General features: G+C 43.1%; 1 protein-coding gene across 1 annotated transcript in view; it reads left to right on the forward strand.

Moving 5' to 3' along the window:
* Positions 1-15,861, forward strand: part of plxna3 (plexin A3) — a 194,902-nt gene that overhangs the window by 9,081 nt on the left and 169,960 nt on the right. The window contains exons 2-3 of the mRNA XM_053680416.1: positions 5,398-6,684; positions 13,653-13,835. Of these exons, the coding sequence (XP_053536391.1) occupies positions 5,497-6,684; positions 13,653-13,835 (1,371 nt within the window). The 5' untranslated portion in view covers positions 5,398-5,496. The remainder of the gene's footprint in view (positions 1-5,397; positions 6,685-13,652; positions 13,836-15,861) is intronic.

The raw sequence follows: 15,861 nt of genomic DNA on the forward strand, positions 1-15,861 counted from the left end.
ACAGTTTCCATACTGAGAGATAGATCAGTCCTCGCCGATATCTTTAATGAGATCTTTTGTTTTTCTTCGGTGCAGACAGGTGGATTTTTCTTTCGCTTCCCCAACATATGGCAGGAAAAGGTTATTCGACGGAGCTCAGCACGTGCTGATGGAAGTGATAAAGACCGGGTAAAGACGTAACCTTCTTGCTGCATCGTGGCAAAGGCTTCAGCTGATCGCATGGTCATTGTTTTGAAATGGAAAATGGATTTGCGAGAAAAAAAAAAAAGAGTAGTATTTGTGGTTATTCGTTGTTAATAATACACGGTTAGTTACTAATCGTTAGTACTCGTTGCACGGTGGCGCAAGGCAAAATCTAAAATGCGGGAACACACTTCATGTTTTAATACCGTTTCATTATCATAACAGAGACAGAAAATACTGACGTGATACGGTAACAAATCCATTGCCAAGTGATCCCTAGCATAATCGTGTACCAGTGCTAAATTTGGTTAGCTTGACCTTCCTGCCAAGTAGGGCTATATGCGATATGGCAAAAATACCATGATGCACATTATATAATTTTGATAAAGTGCCAATAAGAACTTCTGTAGGTTCAGTTTTTTTTTTTTGTATGTTCTAATAGTAAAGAGTCTAGTAGTAATTCTTCTTTAGAGGTTCTCAAGCTAAATGAAAACATGCTGCTAGGTGGATTGATGAAGTTAAATGGCCTTTAAGTGCCTTGAGGTATGAAGGTGATGGACTGGCATACTATACAAGAGCGTATGCCCATCTGGACCAGGATAAAGTGGTTATTGAGATGACATGAGCGAGCAAAAGACACGAACGTTGCATTGTTTCGCTGGGTAATAAGCCCGAGGGTTTGGAAATGTAAAGAAGCACAAGAGGTTAAATGAGCCTCGGGTGGAATTGGGTGTAAGTAAATCGAGCTTACAAATCCGCAGGTCAGATTCTGGAACAGGCTTGCGGTGCCACGCTCTTCATTTCACTCGGATCCTGTTGCTTGTTTGAGGAATGGCAGAGAGAGAGAGTGAAATAGAAGGTTTGACCCCGGCCTCCTGCAGGATGACACCCAACACTAGGATAACAGAAAAGAGGAAGCTATCCGGGAGCTCATAGTGATTTCCCTCACTGGCCTCTCGTGACCCTTGTACTTCACCGTGCCCAGGACTATTGTTTGTTCTGTCACCAGATCTGCATTACACAACATGTGGATTTCAAACTTGACTTTACTTGTGTCCAATATGAAGGCCTTGACCTGCTTTGACTCGTTCGAAACCGAGCCGTGGAGCATACTGGAAAACATAGTAACAGTATCGCCTTGCCAAAAGATACAGTTTATTACAATTGGCGGGAACTTTGTCGGTATCAAATGAGCAGGATTTTATTTTACCTTTCGATTTTTCTCTTTTTTTCGGTGTGTGATCGTATTTGCATAGAAAGGAATAGCCACGAGGGAAGTATTATGATTATGTGGAGAATGTTCCGTGCTGTGCCAGTTGCCATCAATCCTGAGCCGTGCAAACGCTGCCGAGATGTAGTTTTCAACCCAGTCATCTCTGTCTACAGATACAGAAAGAGAGCGTTATGAAAATTGTACGTCTGTCAGCCGGGGGATCGATTTTGGAGATGTAGACGTCATGATACGGAGTTGGGACTGCGAAAATACCAGCCTCGGCTGTGCAGATTTCAATGAAGCATCTACAGGCGTGTAAACATATATCTTCAGTCTTTTTATTGTAGAGCTTGCACTCATCGCTAGCTGCGTTTAAATGAAGCCTAATGATAATAAGCTGTTCATAACCAGACTGAGAGGTCTGGTATATAAAACTTTTTCATTCAGAATAGAATGACCCGATTGAAGCTGGATGAAACTGATGTCTAATGAAAAGAAAGGGTATCTTTTTTAATAGTGTTTGGGTCATGATGTGCTCCTTTTAAAGCGATCCGGTAAGAAAACGCCGTTATGAATCTATTTAAATCTGTTTAGAATAATTGTGAGGTTAGATTGGCATCAAACTAATAGTTTGATGCAGATGCAGGAAGACTCGACCTTTTTTTCATAGTGTTTTATAGTCAGCAGAGTTTCAGCCAGGATGCAGAACATACGCATGTATAACCTGTATTTCTTGTCTTATTCCCAAAACAATGGCTTTTTAAATGTCGGTAGCACTAGAACACATGAAAACTAGGAACTAGATCGCACTCGAAGGACGTTTTGCTGAGATGGAAATAATTTAAAACACAAGCGGCGTGATTAAAATAGCTGAATTCGCTGCCCAGACTCACAGGCCTCTCATTGTTATGGTATTGTTGACACTAAACCTTGCGCCCACCCCCTCCCGCACCCCTGGTCGCGCATAACTTTGGATTCGGATGTACCGTGCATATAAACGGAGGTCTTTTACAGAGCGTCCAGTTTAGGATGCACGTACAGTTCATTAGGGATCTGCAGTCAGAATGAATCTTTGGGCGTTTTCTCACTGTAGTTGATGGAAGGGACATTTAAAGGAGAAACTGCAGGTTTACCTTCAAGGGTGATCGAGAATAAACAGTGCTGGGGTTTCCGGTTAAGGTCGTAAAGGGATACTTCTGAACACATGCCACACAAGGAGTCCTCTACATGCTACACTGATTTCAGGTTCAAATACCAGCTGTGGCATGTGCCACCCGAAGGATCTGCCACCTGGAGGATAGAGTTGGGCATGTTGTCCTCCTGTTATCCTCATGTTGTCCTCATGAGAAGACAATTGGCCACATTCGGATTTGGAGTTTGGGAAGACAGGGTCTCCATCTGCCATCGCGTGTGAGATTAGAGGCCCGTCACTGTTGGAAACACTGTTGCTCTAACTGAATTGGACAGAAGCGCACAAATCCATGACAATGGCCAAGCTGCACACATGGGAAGCTTCCACATATTTACATCTACATCTATTTTTATTCTGTAGTATCGTTCTTTGGCTTCAGTGCTGTAATAGGTGTGTGTGCAAAAGTGTGTGAAAGTGATCCTCGCTTCCAAATCCCGTAAGAAAAGCAATCCCCCCCACCCCCCCACCCCCCTTCTTTCTAATCAAGTGCTGTTGACCCTCATTACAAAAGTGGTGTGAAGAGACTAGTGTTTTGGAGTCCTTGATTTAGATGATCTTTCTCTCACACTCTTGAGGGGTTTTTTTTTCTCTCGCCCACTTCTTTCTGGTTGTTGTTATGGATTTATATATCAGGTTTCAAGCCTTTTTGTGAACCATAATAATATTCTTTACCTCAAATTTCCACATGATGTTTTCACTGCAGTGGTACATGTATGCAGGCTAATATTGCGGATGCAACTCCAGCTCTGCAACGCGAGACATGATATGCGATGGCTTCTAATGTAGCGTCGTACATGTGGGCTAGGCTTCAGTGTCCGCTGTCATTTATTTCCTCCAATCGATTGATCTCGTCGAGATCTCACAAGTATTTCACAAGTGGCGTACAGCGATGACTGAAGAGAGGATACGCTGGGTGTAAATTAGCACAGAAAACGAGGCGCAAACGAGATATTCAGGGTGTCGTGTCTTGTTTTGGATTGAAAAACCACAAGGGGGCAAATACTTATGTGGGGGTGTCTTATACAGGTTTCTTGCAAATGGTTTCTTCACATTTATTTTACTTTTTCTGTTAAGATTTTGGAAATGTGTAAGGATTTAATATTTGAGTAATTATGGGTTTGTTTTTTTTTTAGTGCTTCTTAACTTCACCACCCAGCGAGTGAATTTTAACTTCATGTAAACTAGATGCACAAAGCAGAATGGCACTAATAGAGTCTTATTAGGATGTGAAAGGCAAATACCTACCTTTTCAATGCAAGTTTGAGTCATTAAATTCCGCCTGTCGCTGCAGCCGTCATCTTTGGGAAAGAAGCAGCAACATTTTGGCGATTGGCGTCCTCCCCCTGGCACCAGCCTGTGCCACCACTGTGCTAATCAAATCACCTTGATTGCAGCTCAATAGTGTCTTACGCTCTTCAGGAAATGTGTTACAATCCATCACTGGATTACAATGGGCAATTAACTCCAGCGTCGAAAAAACCGAACGTGGTTCAGCCCATGCACTGGTGCTGAATCATTTCTCCTGGACTATTTGCCAGTCTAAATGAAGGGAATGCGAGCTCATAAGAGTGTTGTTTTTGGATTAATTAGGGTTCATTAGTGCTCTAAAGGCCAGTGGTGCATTATCCTGATTAGCGCCTGGGCAATTTTCATACTTCCCCTTCACGTTAGCGTATAGGATCCGTCGAATAATACAGGCATTCTTGCTTCGGACTATTTATAAAGCCTGGGTGGATAAAAACAAATTTAGGCTCAGCCGTGGCGAGAGCGGCCTCTGATAGGATCTCGCAGGTCTGGAATTCAGTCGTGCTGCCAGCGTGCCGTCTTTGATTTACATCACCTCGTTGAAGGAAAGTTGAAACTAAAACAGAATGACTTGGCAATGGCCTGGGTTAGAGTCTCGCTGGCCCAAATTGAAGGCTGGATCAGGGGGTGTTGCCAGCTGCCGGAAAGTCCTTCTGAAACCTCAAACCACTGAATCCGAGGTCTGAGTAAAGGCTCATTCTTCCTGTGTGATCTTAGCTTGACCCTCCCTAACCCTCCCTACTGCGAGAGAGAGAGAGAAAACAACTGAAACAATGATGGTGAGAGATGGAAGGGAAGAAAAGATGAGAAAGACTGACAAAGAGGGAGTGTGTGAGGGACAAAGTGTGAGAAACAAAGAGCGAGTGAGTGAAAGGGTGAGGTGAGGAAAGGCAGAGCTGGAAGGAGCACTTTCATTCCTGCCACTGTGCACTCGGGGGAGTGGTGATGGGGCTGAAAAGCAAGGCGTTTGATCTACAGGCCACTTATGTTAAAGATCCCGAGCTGTTAACATAATATACCATACAAATGTGCATGGCATGGTTTGAACTCTCCCTTCCTTTCTGTCCGTTTGCCTAGGGCCTTGTCATCGTGTTCCCTCTTGACTGGTCAAGTGTTGCAGCCTAATTAACAAATGTGCTGTGGATTAGTGGTAGTGATGCCTGTAAAGGTTTATTAGCCGATCCATTGAGTTAGAAGAGCGGGAGTGACGAGGCTCGGCATCAATAGAAGCCAGTCGATCAATACTTTCACCCCCTCCAAGGCCCCCTTACCCCAGGCCCAGCTGTCCACTCCAAGACATTATTGCCTCCAAAATGGGGCGCAGGCAAAACAAATTTGTGTGGGACTCCTGCAGAAGTGCTGGAAAATCTGAACACAGGGTTGTAAAATGTTCGCTCCTTTAGGTTAATGTAATTAAACTTTTAAAGATAAGCCAGTGCTTTTTTCCCCTCGTAATCCATTTGGAAACTAACCCAGCCTTCTCTCTTTTTGTCTCCTGTTTTAGACATGAACTACTGAAACCGCTTCAAAAAGAAAATCTGTGAAAAGTTTGAGGGAAGGAGCTCTGTCTCATCCCTCCTCTTCAAAAGAAAGCTTTGAAACCATGATGCTGTCGTGGCTGCTGACATATTTCACTGCATTTGTCATCGGGACGGTTGCACCATTCCCGATGACCCCCACAGAGCAACCTCCGGAAACAAGCACCTTCCGGGTGAAGGACACAAGTTTGACGCACTTGACTGTCCACCGCAAGACAGGTGAAGTGTTTGTGGGAGCCGTGAATCGCATCTACAAGCTCTCTGAGAACCTGACCGAGCTCCGCTCGCACCAGACTGGTCCGATAGAGGACAACGCCAAGTGCTACCCTCCACCCAGTGTCCGGGCATGCGCCCACAAGCTGGAATTTTCCGATAACATCAACAAGCTCCTGCTGATAGACTATGCTAGCAACAGGCTGGTAGCCTGTGGCACCATCTGGCAGGGAGTTTGCCAGTTCCTGCGGCTGGGTGACTTGTTCAAGCTGGGCGAGCCTCACTTGCGCAAAGAGCACTACCTTTCAGGAGCTCGGGAGGCGGATGGCATGGCCGGAGTGGTAGTGGGCGATGATGACGATGATCCAAAGAAGAAGAGAAAGAAGGGAGACGGCCGCTTGTTCATTGGTGCTGCCATCGATGGCAAGTCTGAATACTTTCCAACGTTGTCCAGCCGCAAACTCGTGGAGGATGAGGAGAGTGCAAGCATGTTCAGCTTGGTGTACCAGGATGAGTTTGTCTCGTCCCAGATCAAGATCCCATCAGACACGCTGTCTCTCTATCCTGCCTTTGACATCTACTATGTCTATGGCTTTGCCAGTCGGACTTACATCTACTTCCTCACTCTGCAGTTAGACACCCAGCTCACGCAAATGGACGCCACTGGCGAGAAGTTTTTCACCTCCAAGATTGTCCGCATGTGCTCCAATGACACAGAGTTCTACTCTTATGTCGAGTTCCCGCTCGGCTGCACCAAGGACGGTGTGGAATACCGCCTGGTTCAGGCTGCGTACAAGCACCGTCCGGGCAAGGCACTCGCTCAGGCTCTGGGGCTGTCCGAGGATGAGGATGTGCTCTTTGTGGTGTTCTCACAAGGCCAGAAGAACCGGGCAAATCCACCTCGTGAGACCGTGCTGTGTCTGTTCACCCTTCATCAGATCAACCTGGCCATGCGTGAGAGGATCAAGTCTTGCTACCGTGGAGAGGGAAGGCTTTCTCTGCCTTGGCTGCTCAATAAGGAGCTTCCCTGCATCAACACGGTGAGAGCTTTTTCTCCTTCCATTATTTAGATTGACAAGTGCAGACATGTAAAATATGATGTAAAAATGATTTAATTTCATCAGGTATCCAAACATAAAAACCTTGTTATTAAGTATTCAGGAATTTGTTACTTAAAATGGAGGCAACATCGATTTTATTTGCCTGCTTGGGTAATCCTTGTAGGAAACTCAAATACCCGGATACCCATTTTTCTCTCATTTTTTAAAAAACAGTTGTGACACCTGTATATTTGAACATATTGTTGTGATGTTAGTATTTATTATAAGGTTTGATTTCAACCCAGATAAACCATATAGCACTAATGTCACAAGATGGCTACTGATGGCACGTATTAATGACAGATAGTACGACCCATTACTGTCTCTACTGCTTTCAGTCAAAATGGTATACGGTTGTTGAAAAAATTATTTTTGACAATGCTAGTTATTTGTAACTGATAGCTTCATTTAATCCTAACACGATTCATTTAATCATTTTTATTGTATCTAGGCATATGTGACGATAAAATATTGATATTGGGATCAATTATGACACAATACACTATTGTGAAATCTTTTAAGAAATTTTTAACTGTTTTGAATCTTTTTTTTTTTACAGAATTTTATTTTTCCTTTTTTCAGTGTTTAATACTATTTTGTAGGCAAATATAATTGACCTAATATCAAGTATCATGATATATGTTTTTTTGTCATATCGCCCAGCTCTAGCTGGTGAGGGTTATTTTCCCACACATTGACTCACATAGATATTCTTTATTTATATCAACATGTATAATAAATACCAGACTATTTTACTGAATATTCAGGAAAATTGTCGTTTTTTTATTTTATTTATTATTATTATTGGTTCGACTTTTTCTTTTCTTTTTTTTTCTTTTTTAAGCATGCAGGACTGACAACCCTGGTTAGTAGTTTGTTGCGTTGGTGTACATCGCCTTGCTTCTATTTATAATCTTCCTTCGATGGTAGATTTTCCTGACGTACAGTGCGCCTCGGTATCACTCTGTTCTGTTTAATCAATGCTCCATCAATAATACCCCGTTTCTTTGGTTGTTTTTGGGAAAGGTCAATTGTGGACCTGATACTCTGTGACCTTATTATGACCCGACGCAGGCCGGCTGATCAGTAGCATGCGCCCGTGTGTGTGTGTGTGTGTGTGTGTGTGTGGATGATAGAGGCTGTTTAAAATCATTACATGTCTTAATCTGATGTAATCAATCCGTGATGAAAAACCGTCGAAGATAAACAGCAAAGAAGCCGAGTTTATCTTCTAGCGCAAAGCGATAGCTAACGTCGAACGTGGTATGACATTTGAGTCGAGGGTGTCTTCTTCACATAAACACCTCCGAGGAGCTCTAAAGAGCGTCGCTGATACGAAAAGGGTAAATATTTTTTCTCTCGTATAATTGCCAGAGAAAAAAAAAAAAAAAGAAGATGAATAACAGCTGTGGTTATGACTTTATATTATTTATTTGCCTTGCGGCTTGCCTTTGGATTCCTTCCACATCTGACTGTCTACAAATCCCATTCAGCATGACGCTTTTCAGTAAATATAAAGGCACGACATGATGTGACCTCGCAATTTTTGGCTTTTTGGTTGTACTCGAACTTCTCAGAGAAATTTAATATTATTTCATTGAGCAATATTGCGAACAGCTGCTCGCGTTACCCTCCGTTCTGATATGTTTTCCAAACTCACGGTTCGGAAAGTACCGGTATTTACGGCTGGGTGGCATTACGATACGGTATTAACGTCGCACGGTCTTAAAATGTGTCACAACCTGCTTTTCTGAGAGTAACACGAGTATTGTCAGTACTTTTCTTTTCTGATTTTTGTCGTTCAGTGATTTGACAACGCTATCAACTTTTTATACTAGTCCTTGAAGTACTATTCAATATCTTTAAGAAATTATGCAGTTTTAGCATTTCCTCTTTTTTCATGCCAAGTCATTTTGGTTTATTTGCTTTTTTCTTTTCTTTTTTTATTAAAATTATATATATATGATAAATGTTGGATATTCAATCATCCAGGATGTCCAATGCCTGTAGAAATTACATTTTAGTTATCAAACTATTACCCAAAAGTATTAAATTGTCCAAAATTTGAATTATGAGGCAAAGCCATGTATTAAGCCATGGCTTTTAAATCGTGCTTTGCTGTTGAACCATTATGTACAAATCTAACTGAGTATATAATATATCACTGTACCACAGTGATTTCTCAGTCAAAGGCTTTGAACTATTTGTAATAGTTTGTTATATTCATATTTAATACATTTGATGTAGATTATGAGGATTTGGCGTGATTTTACTGTAGTGTATTATTTATTAGCACAGTTTTGGCTATAGTACTGTTATAGTACAGTACAGTTTGGGCTATTAGTTATTGTTCAGTAACCTATTTGCATTTTCAGTAATAGGTGTTAATTCTAGTTTTTGCACTTATTTTTTTTATGTTCAATTACCCAAAATGGCTGCTTTTTGACATTGTATATGAGCGTTATTACACTAATTCCAGTCAAACATTCATGTCCAGTAAACGCTTTATCCTGGTCTGGGTTCTGGTGGATCTGGAGCCTATCCCGGGAATGCGGGATGTTCACACACTGTTATTCCTAGGGGCAATTTACTTGAGCTTATTACTTGCCAGTGTTATCGTTGGGGAGGTGGGAGGAAACTGGAGAACACAGAGGAAACCTAGACAGGCATGGGGAGAACGTGAAACTCCACACACACACACACACACACACACACACACACACACATAGAGTAGACATAATCACCAAAATTTTATACTGCGTAAAAAGAAGATTTCAGTTACAGTATTGTATGTATTAAATTTAACATGAGTATATCTGCAGACGTTCTCCCACCCCGAGCGTTTCTCCTTCCCATCAGCATCGTATTACATTCATATGGAGCCAAAAACTGGAACCAGGTCATGGGAAATTTTCTGCAAAGAGCTCGTTATTGTGATGGAGACAATGATTTGTGTAGCTCTGTACGCTGTGCGGAGAACAATGGCACAACACCTTCAAGGCCGAGCGGAACAGATGGACGAGAGAGAGAGTGAGTGAGAGTGAGAGAGCAAGTGAAAGAGCGAGCACGATGACCTGCTTCTTCTATGGAGGAGTGGCTGTGCTTGTTTTTATGAGGTAGCTCCAGGGTTCCCCATGACTGATGCACATATTATTAGGGTATTATTAGGCCGTTCGGATGCGCGGCAGCGACCCTGCACCTCATAACGAGGCTGTGCGTGCCAGCCGCCTGGCCTCGCCTCGTTTACTGCATTTATTCTTCATAAGCATTCGGAAAAAAACAAGGCGCTCCTGTACGCACGCCCCTCCCTGCGAAAACACACACACACACACACACACACACACTCAGCCCTCTGACACACCCTACGATCCCTAAGATGGCCACTGGAACAAAGAACGAAGGCAGCACGGAGACCAGAGTTTGTTTCCATTTCTTCTGATCCAGGATCAGCTCCAGTTACACCAGTCGTGACCACAAACCTTCATTTTAGAGAAAGGGGAAGAAAAAGAATTGAGACGTTACTGTAGAAAAAAAGTGCTGCGTCACCTTCAAGGATGAGTGTAATAGATAATCGAAATCGTAGCGTGTGAATTATCGAACCGAAGTGAGGGAGCGGGGCTTTAAATAAAACACCTGGGGATAAAAACGCTGGCAGGTTATTAGTGTATTGGAGGTGATGTCATCAGGAGGGCAGGCTGACCTCAGAGCTTGGCTCTGTGTGTGTGTGTGTGTGTGTGTGTGTGTGCATGTGCGGATGTTTCTCTGTGTTAGTGGGGACCCCACAAGGATATGAATATCATTTTGACCTTGAGGACATTTTTCTTGTTCCACCCCACTAAGATATAAAAACACATTTGTGCGCATGCACACACACACACACACACACACACACACACACACACACACACACACACAATTCCTTTCTCTTTTTTAGTTTAAAAGCAGTTGTCCTCATGGGTGACCAGTCAGTTGTCCCCAGAAGGATGGGACTGTCTGCCAGTTTTAACCTGTTGGGGACATTTATCATGCGGGTCCCCAAAACGATATAAAAACATGCTAACACACACACACACATACATGTACACACAATCTTTTTGGCTTTGGTTTTCAAATAAAAGCAGTTTTTAAGCATTTTTCCTTACCAGCCAGTTGTCCCCACAAAGGTTAGGAATATCTGCCATTTTTGACCTTGTGCGAAAATTTGTCTTGTTGGACCCTACTAACATTTAAAAACGATCCTAAACATGTACACCATTTGGCTCTTTTTTCTTCTTCTTCTTCTTTCTTTTCTTTTCTTTTCTTTTTTTTTTTTAAATAAAAGCTCCAGTTTCTGTGAAGAAGCTATTTTCCTTGTGGGAACAGTCAAAGGTGCCCAGAAAGATAGGAATCTGTTGACATTGTGGGGACATTTTAGTGGGGACCAGCAAGACAAAACACACAAGCTGCAGGTTTTATACCTAAAAAAAAAAAAGTTTTCCTTGTGAATGTCCACTTGTCCCCACAAGGATAAGAATATCTGATGACGTTGACCTTATGGGGACATTTGGCTGGTCCCCACAAAGAAAACTGCGTTAAAAAAACCCCAAAAAAACCTTGCCGCTTTTATTTTAAAACCTAAAATAGCCAGAAGCTTCAATTTTGGTTCCTGAGGTTAAGGTTTGGGTTAGATTTAGGTGTAGGTATAAATCTAACCATATTATATTAGGTATGAAATATGTAGCTGCGTTAATAATAGTCAGTGGTAGGTCCTCACAAGGATGGTAAGACAACCGTACGTGTGTGTGTGTGTGTGTGTGTGTGTGTTGTGAGATACGAGACCTTGGCGGGCAGGACCGAAAGAGATGGAGAGAGTCGAGGGAGGCTTAAACGTTCGCAGGGAGTCGATAGTTCACCGGAGGAGCTCGAGAGTGGGTCGGCGCTCGATGACATCATCATTAGCCCATCCTGCAGATGTTCGCTAACGCAATTGATTTTCAAATAAGTCTTCCCGAACCGCTCGTGTCGTTCCTCCATGTCACAGCTGGAGCCCATTACAGACAGAGATTTTTAGAATACGTTTTTCTTATTTTTTTCTTCTCTTCTCCACCGGAAAGGCCACATCGAGAGTGATGAACTCCTCACGCAGAGTGAGGCACAGAGCTAGATGATGTCATGTTGGTTGTGTGTGTGTCATGGATGTGTGTAATAGCAAAGCGCTCGCTTTTGTGCCTCTTACTGACAGGGCTTCTCTCCTCTCACGTAGTAAGCTACCTCCTGTTTTCAAATTGAATTTATTTAGCATCTACATATGCAAAAAAAAAAAAAAAAAAAACCCCCAAAACCTTGTAAAAGTAACAAAATCCAAACCTCTGTGTCATCATTGCTAGTTACAGTCACGGTTGTGCTATAACCTGTAAGTGCTATTGGCTATGACTCACCCTTTTTATTTTATAGCAATAAGCGTAACATTTTATTTTGCTCAGTATATCATGGTTTCAGTTCCGTTAGTGGTACCATTAACAATATTTGCGGGAATATGAAGATGGTATGCTTGTTACTCATTTTGATGGCGTGTGTGTGTGTGTGTGTGTGTGTGTGAGTGGGTGGGAGTCTAAATAAGACATGAGGAGAAGTGACAGCAAGTAAAATCACCTTGTCACTCTCGGAATACAATTACCTGAACTCGTATCTCAGTAATATAAGTGTTTTTTTTTTTTTTTTTTGCTGTAATTAATAAATTTGAGGCAAGCACATAAAGGTCCACATGGGGAAACGGATTTTTTTAAATAAAGCATTTTTAGTAATTCCTTCTTTTTAGTAAAAAAAATTATTCATGCCTAATCCTTTCCTGAATAGAACATAACGGTTCAGCTTGGCGGCACAGCCCATGATAACCACCCAATATCAGATGATTTATTTATTTATTTATTTATTTATTTATTTATTTAATGTTCAGGCTGGTAGTAATTTCCTTCGTCTTATAATTGCAATAATAATTTTTTTGCTCAAAAGAATTTCAGTTAAATGCCTAATTGTATATACATGTCGTTTGCGAAGAAAGAAAAAACAACAACAACAACCCAGAAACGCACTGAGAAAGGAATACATTTATAATTAATTTATAATCCATTATAATTATATTTAATGTTGTGGAACGTCCATGATACAAGTTAGTTATCTGTTATCTTTTATATCATTGAAGCCATACTCCATCATTCCCCTCACTGCCTTCTCTTGATGAGGAATAAGATGGAAAACAAAATCCTGACACTGGAGACTCCTTCCATAAATGTTAAATAAACGTCTCCTTACAGAAACCTTTGCCACGAACGATAATTTGTTTTTCTTTTGTTAAAAAGCGTCACGGCTTTTAATCCGTTTACGCAGAGCATCCGTTATGCAAGTCCTTGTGTAAGTTGTTGCTATAGAAACGACAGTGTATTAGAATGAGGTAGGGCTGGGCGATAGGACAGAAACATCGTATCGTGATACCTGAGGACATTTCTACAATACTGCAAAACGGTAGTAAATTCGACAAAAAAAAAACTTTTCTTGAATGCGTACGAAGACAAAGAAGATTGAATGACGCCAAATCACTGGCTTCCATTCAGTACCATTTCATTTGTAATTATTAAAAACGTTAAAGAAATGACATCGCCATACCAACGATATCTCAGAAAAATGTATTGTGTAATTATTTATCACGATATGGATAATATAGCGATATATCACCCAGCCCTAGAATGAGCATGTTAATCTAAACCTTAATTCAAAAAATTTATTTTGAATTGTAGCTGCGGTTATGAATTATGAATCCACATTTTCTGACCAATCAGATTTGAGAATTCAACAGCGACGTAGTAAAAGTGCCTGCGTATGTCCTATTTTACAGACTGTAACTCTTGACTGCTCTTATTTCTGCTCTCCAGCCAAAGCAGATCGGCGATGACTTTTGCGGCCTGGTCCTGAATCAGCCTCTCGGAGGGCTGCGGGTCATCGAGGGGACGCCGCTGTACGACGAACGGACGGACGGCATGGCCTCCGTGGCTGCGTACACCTACGGAGATCATACGGTGGTGTTCGTGGGGACGCGAACCGGCCATCTTAAAAAGGTAAGACGCAAGAAATGCGATTATGTCAGTGTTTCGGATTGAAAGGTCCCACAGTTCCGCTGATTGATCAGATTGGCGAGGTGAACGTCTGGTCACCGTACAGAAGCACTTAATGAGAGCGTTACAGGTTTTTTCGGAAACTGATCCTCATACAAATCTGTGTGTGTGTGTGTGTGTGTGTGTGAGCGCAACCACAGGTGCAGTGTGTGAGTGAAAGTCAGCCGAGGCAGAGCGAGCGAGTGAGAATGTGCCAACGAAGCTTTACAGGGGTCGAATTGCATTTAATCCTATTATACCGCTGCACATGTGTTCCCCCTGCAATGGGATATACTGCAACCCACAGAAAGCATTCAACCTTCATTCCAAGATGCACGCACACATATATATACACACACACACACACACACACACACACCGGGAGCAATAATAAAAGACCACCTTTATGAGTCACCATATCTGTGAGCAGGGAACAGCTGGGGATGTTTAAAGAATAATACGGTCACTGCTGAGTTTATGAAAATACCGCACACAAGTTGCAAACTGCATTTTTTTCCCCCTATGCACCGTCTCAGACTGTTGGCATTCAGGCATGTCAACGAGCTGAAAGAGAGAGACAGAGAGAGAGTGTGCTGGGGGAGAGAGAGAGTGAGAGCAAGAGAGTGGGAGAGTGGGAGAGTGGCAGAGAGAGAGATATTGAGAGAGAGAGAGAGTGGGAGAGAGGGTGGGAGAGAAACAGAGTGAGAGGGTGAGAGAGAGAGTGGGGTAGAGGGTGAGAGCGGGAGAGAGAGAGTGGGAGAGAGGGTGAGAGAGAGAGTAGGAGAGAGAGAGAGAGTGGGGGAGAGAGAGAGTGGGGAGAGAGAGATATTAAGAGAGAGAGAGTGGGAGAGAGAGAGAGTGGGAGAGAGGGTGGGACAGAGTGAGGTAGAGGGTGAGAGCGGGAGAGAGAGAGAGGGTGAGAGAGAGAGAGTAGGAGAGAGTGGGAGAGAGGGTGAGAGAGAGAGTAGGAGAGAGTGGGGTAGAGGGTGAGAGCGGGAGAGAGAGAGTGGAAGAGAGGGTGAGAGAGAGAGAGTAGGAGAGAGAGATAGAGAGAGAGAGAGTGGGGAGAGAGAGATATTAAGAGAGAGAGAGTGGGGGAGAGGGTGGGAGAGAAACAGAGTGAGAGGGTGAGAGAGAGAGTGGGGTAGAGGGTGAGAGCGGGAGAGAGAGAGTGGGAGAGAGGGTGAGAGAGAGAGTAGGAGAGAGAGAGTGAGAGAGAGAGTGGGGGAGAGAGAGAGTGGGGAGAGAGAGATATTAAGAGAGAGAGAGTGGGGGGAGAGAGTGGGAGAGAGGGTGGGACAGAGTGGGGTAGAGGGTGAGAGCGGGAGAGAGAGAGGGTGAGAGAGAGAGAGTAGGAGAGAGTGGGAGAGAGGGTGAGAGAGAGAGAGAGTGAGAGAGAGAGTGGGGGAGAGAGAGAGTGGGGAGAGAGAGATATTAAGAGAGAGAGAGTGGGGGAGAGAGAGTGGGAGAGAGGGTGGGACAGAGTGGGGTAGAGGGTGAGAGCGGGAGAGAGAGAGGGTGAGAGAGAGAGAGTAGGAGAGAGAGTGAGGGAGAGAGAGTGGGGGAGAGGGTGAGAGAGAAAGTTAGAGAGAGAGGGTGAGAGAGTGAGAGAGAGAGAGAGAGTGGAGGAGAGGCATGTAGACAGAGGAAAAGGAGACAGGAATTGCTGGGGGATTTTGTCACGCTGTGTATAATACGATAACCTCTGACACGTGAGAAACGAGTGTGTTTATGAGAACGAAACATTGCTCACTACTTCTCGCTTGAGCGTTCCCTATATTAGGTCAAGTGTGCAAAACAAAAAGTCTGACAGAAGATTAAATCTGCGAAATTCACTGTGGCACGCAGTAGAGATCGTTTAGAGACGCCGCCTCAGCCAAATTCTTTCCTTAATTAAAAGCACAGTTAAATCTAAATGAATTCCGTGGTAAAAGTTGCACTACAGCTGCACATTTTTCACTGAAGTTGAAGTAGAAAAGTATAAACTCGT

This window comes from Ictalurus punctatus, chromosome 5, assembly GCF_001660625.3.
Source record: "Ictalurus punctatus breed USDA103 chromosome 5, Coco_2.0, whole genome shotgun sequence".
NCBI classification, from domain to species: domain Eukaryota; kingdom Metazoa; phylum Chordata; class Actinopteri; order Siluriformes; family Ictaluridae; genus Ictalurus; species Ictalurus punctatus.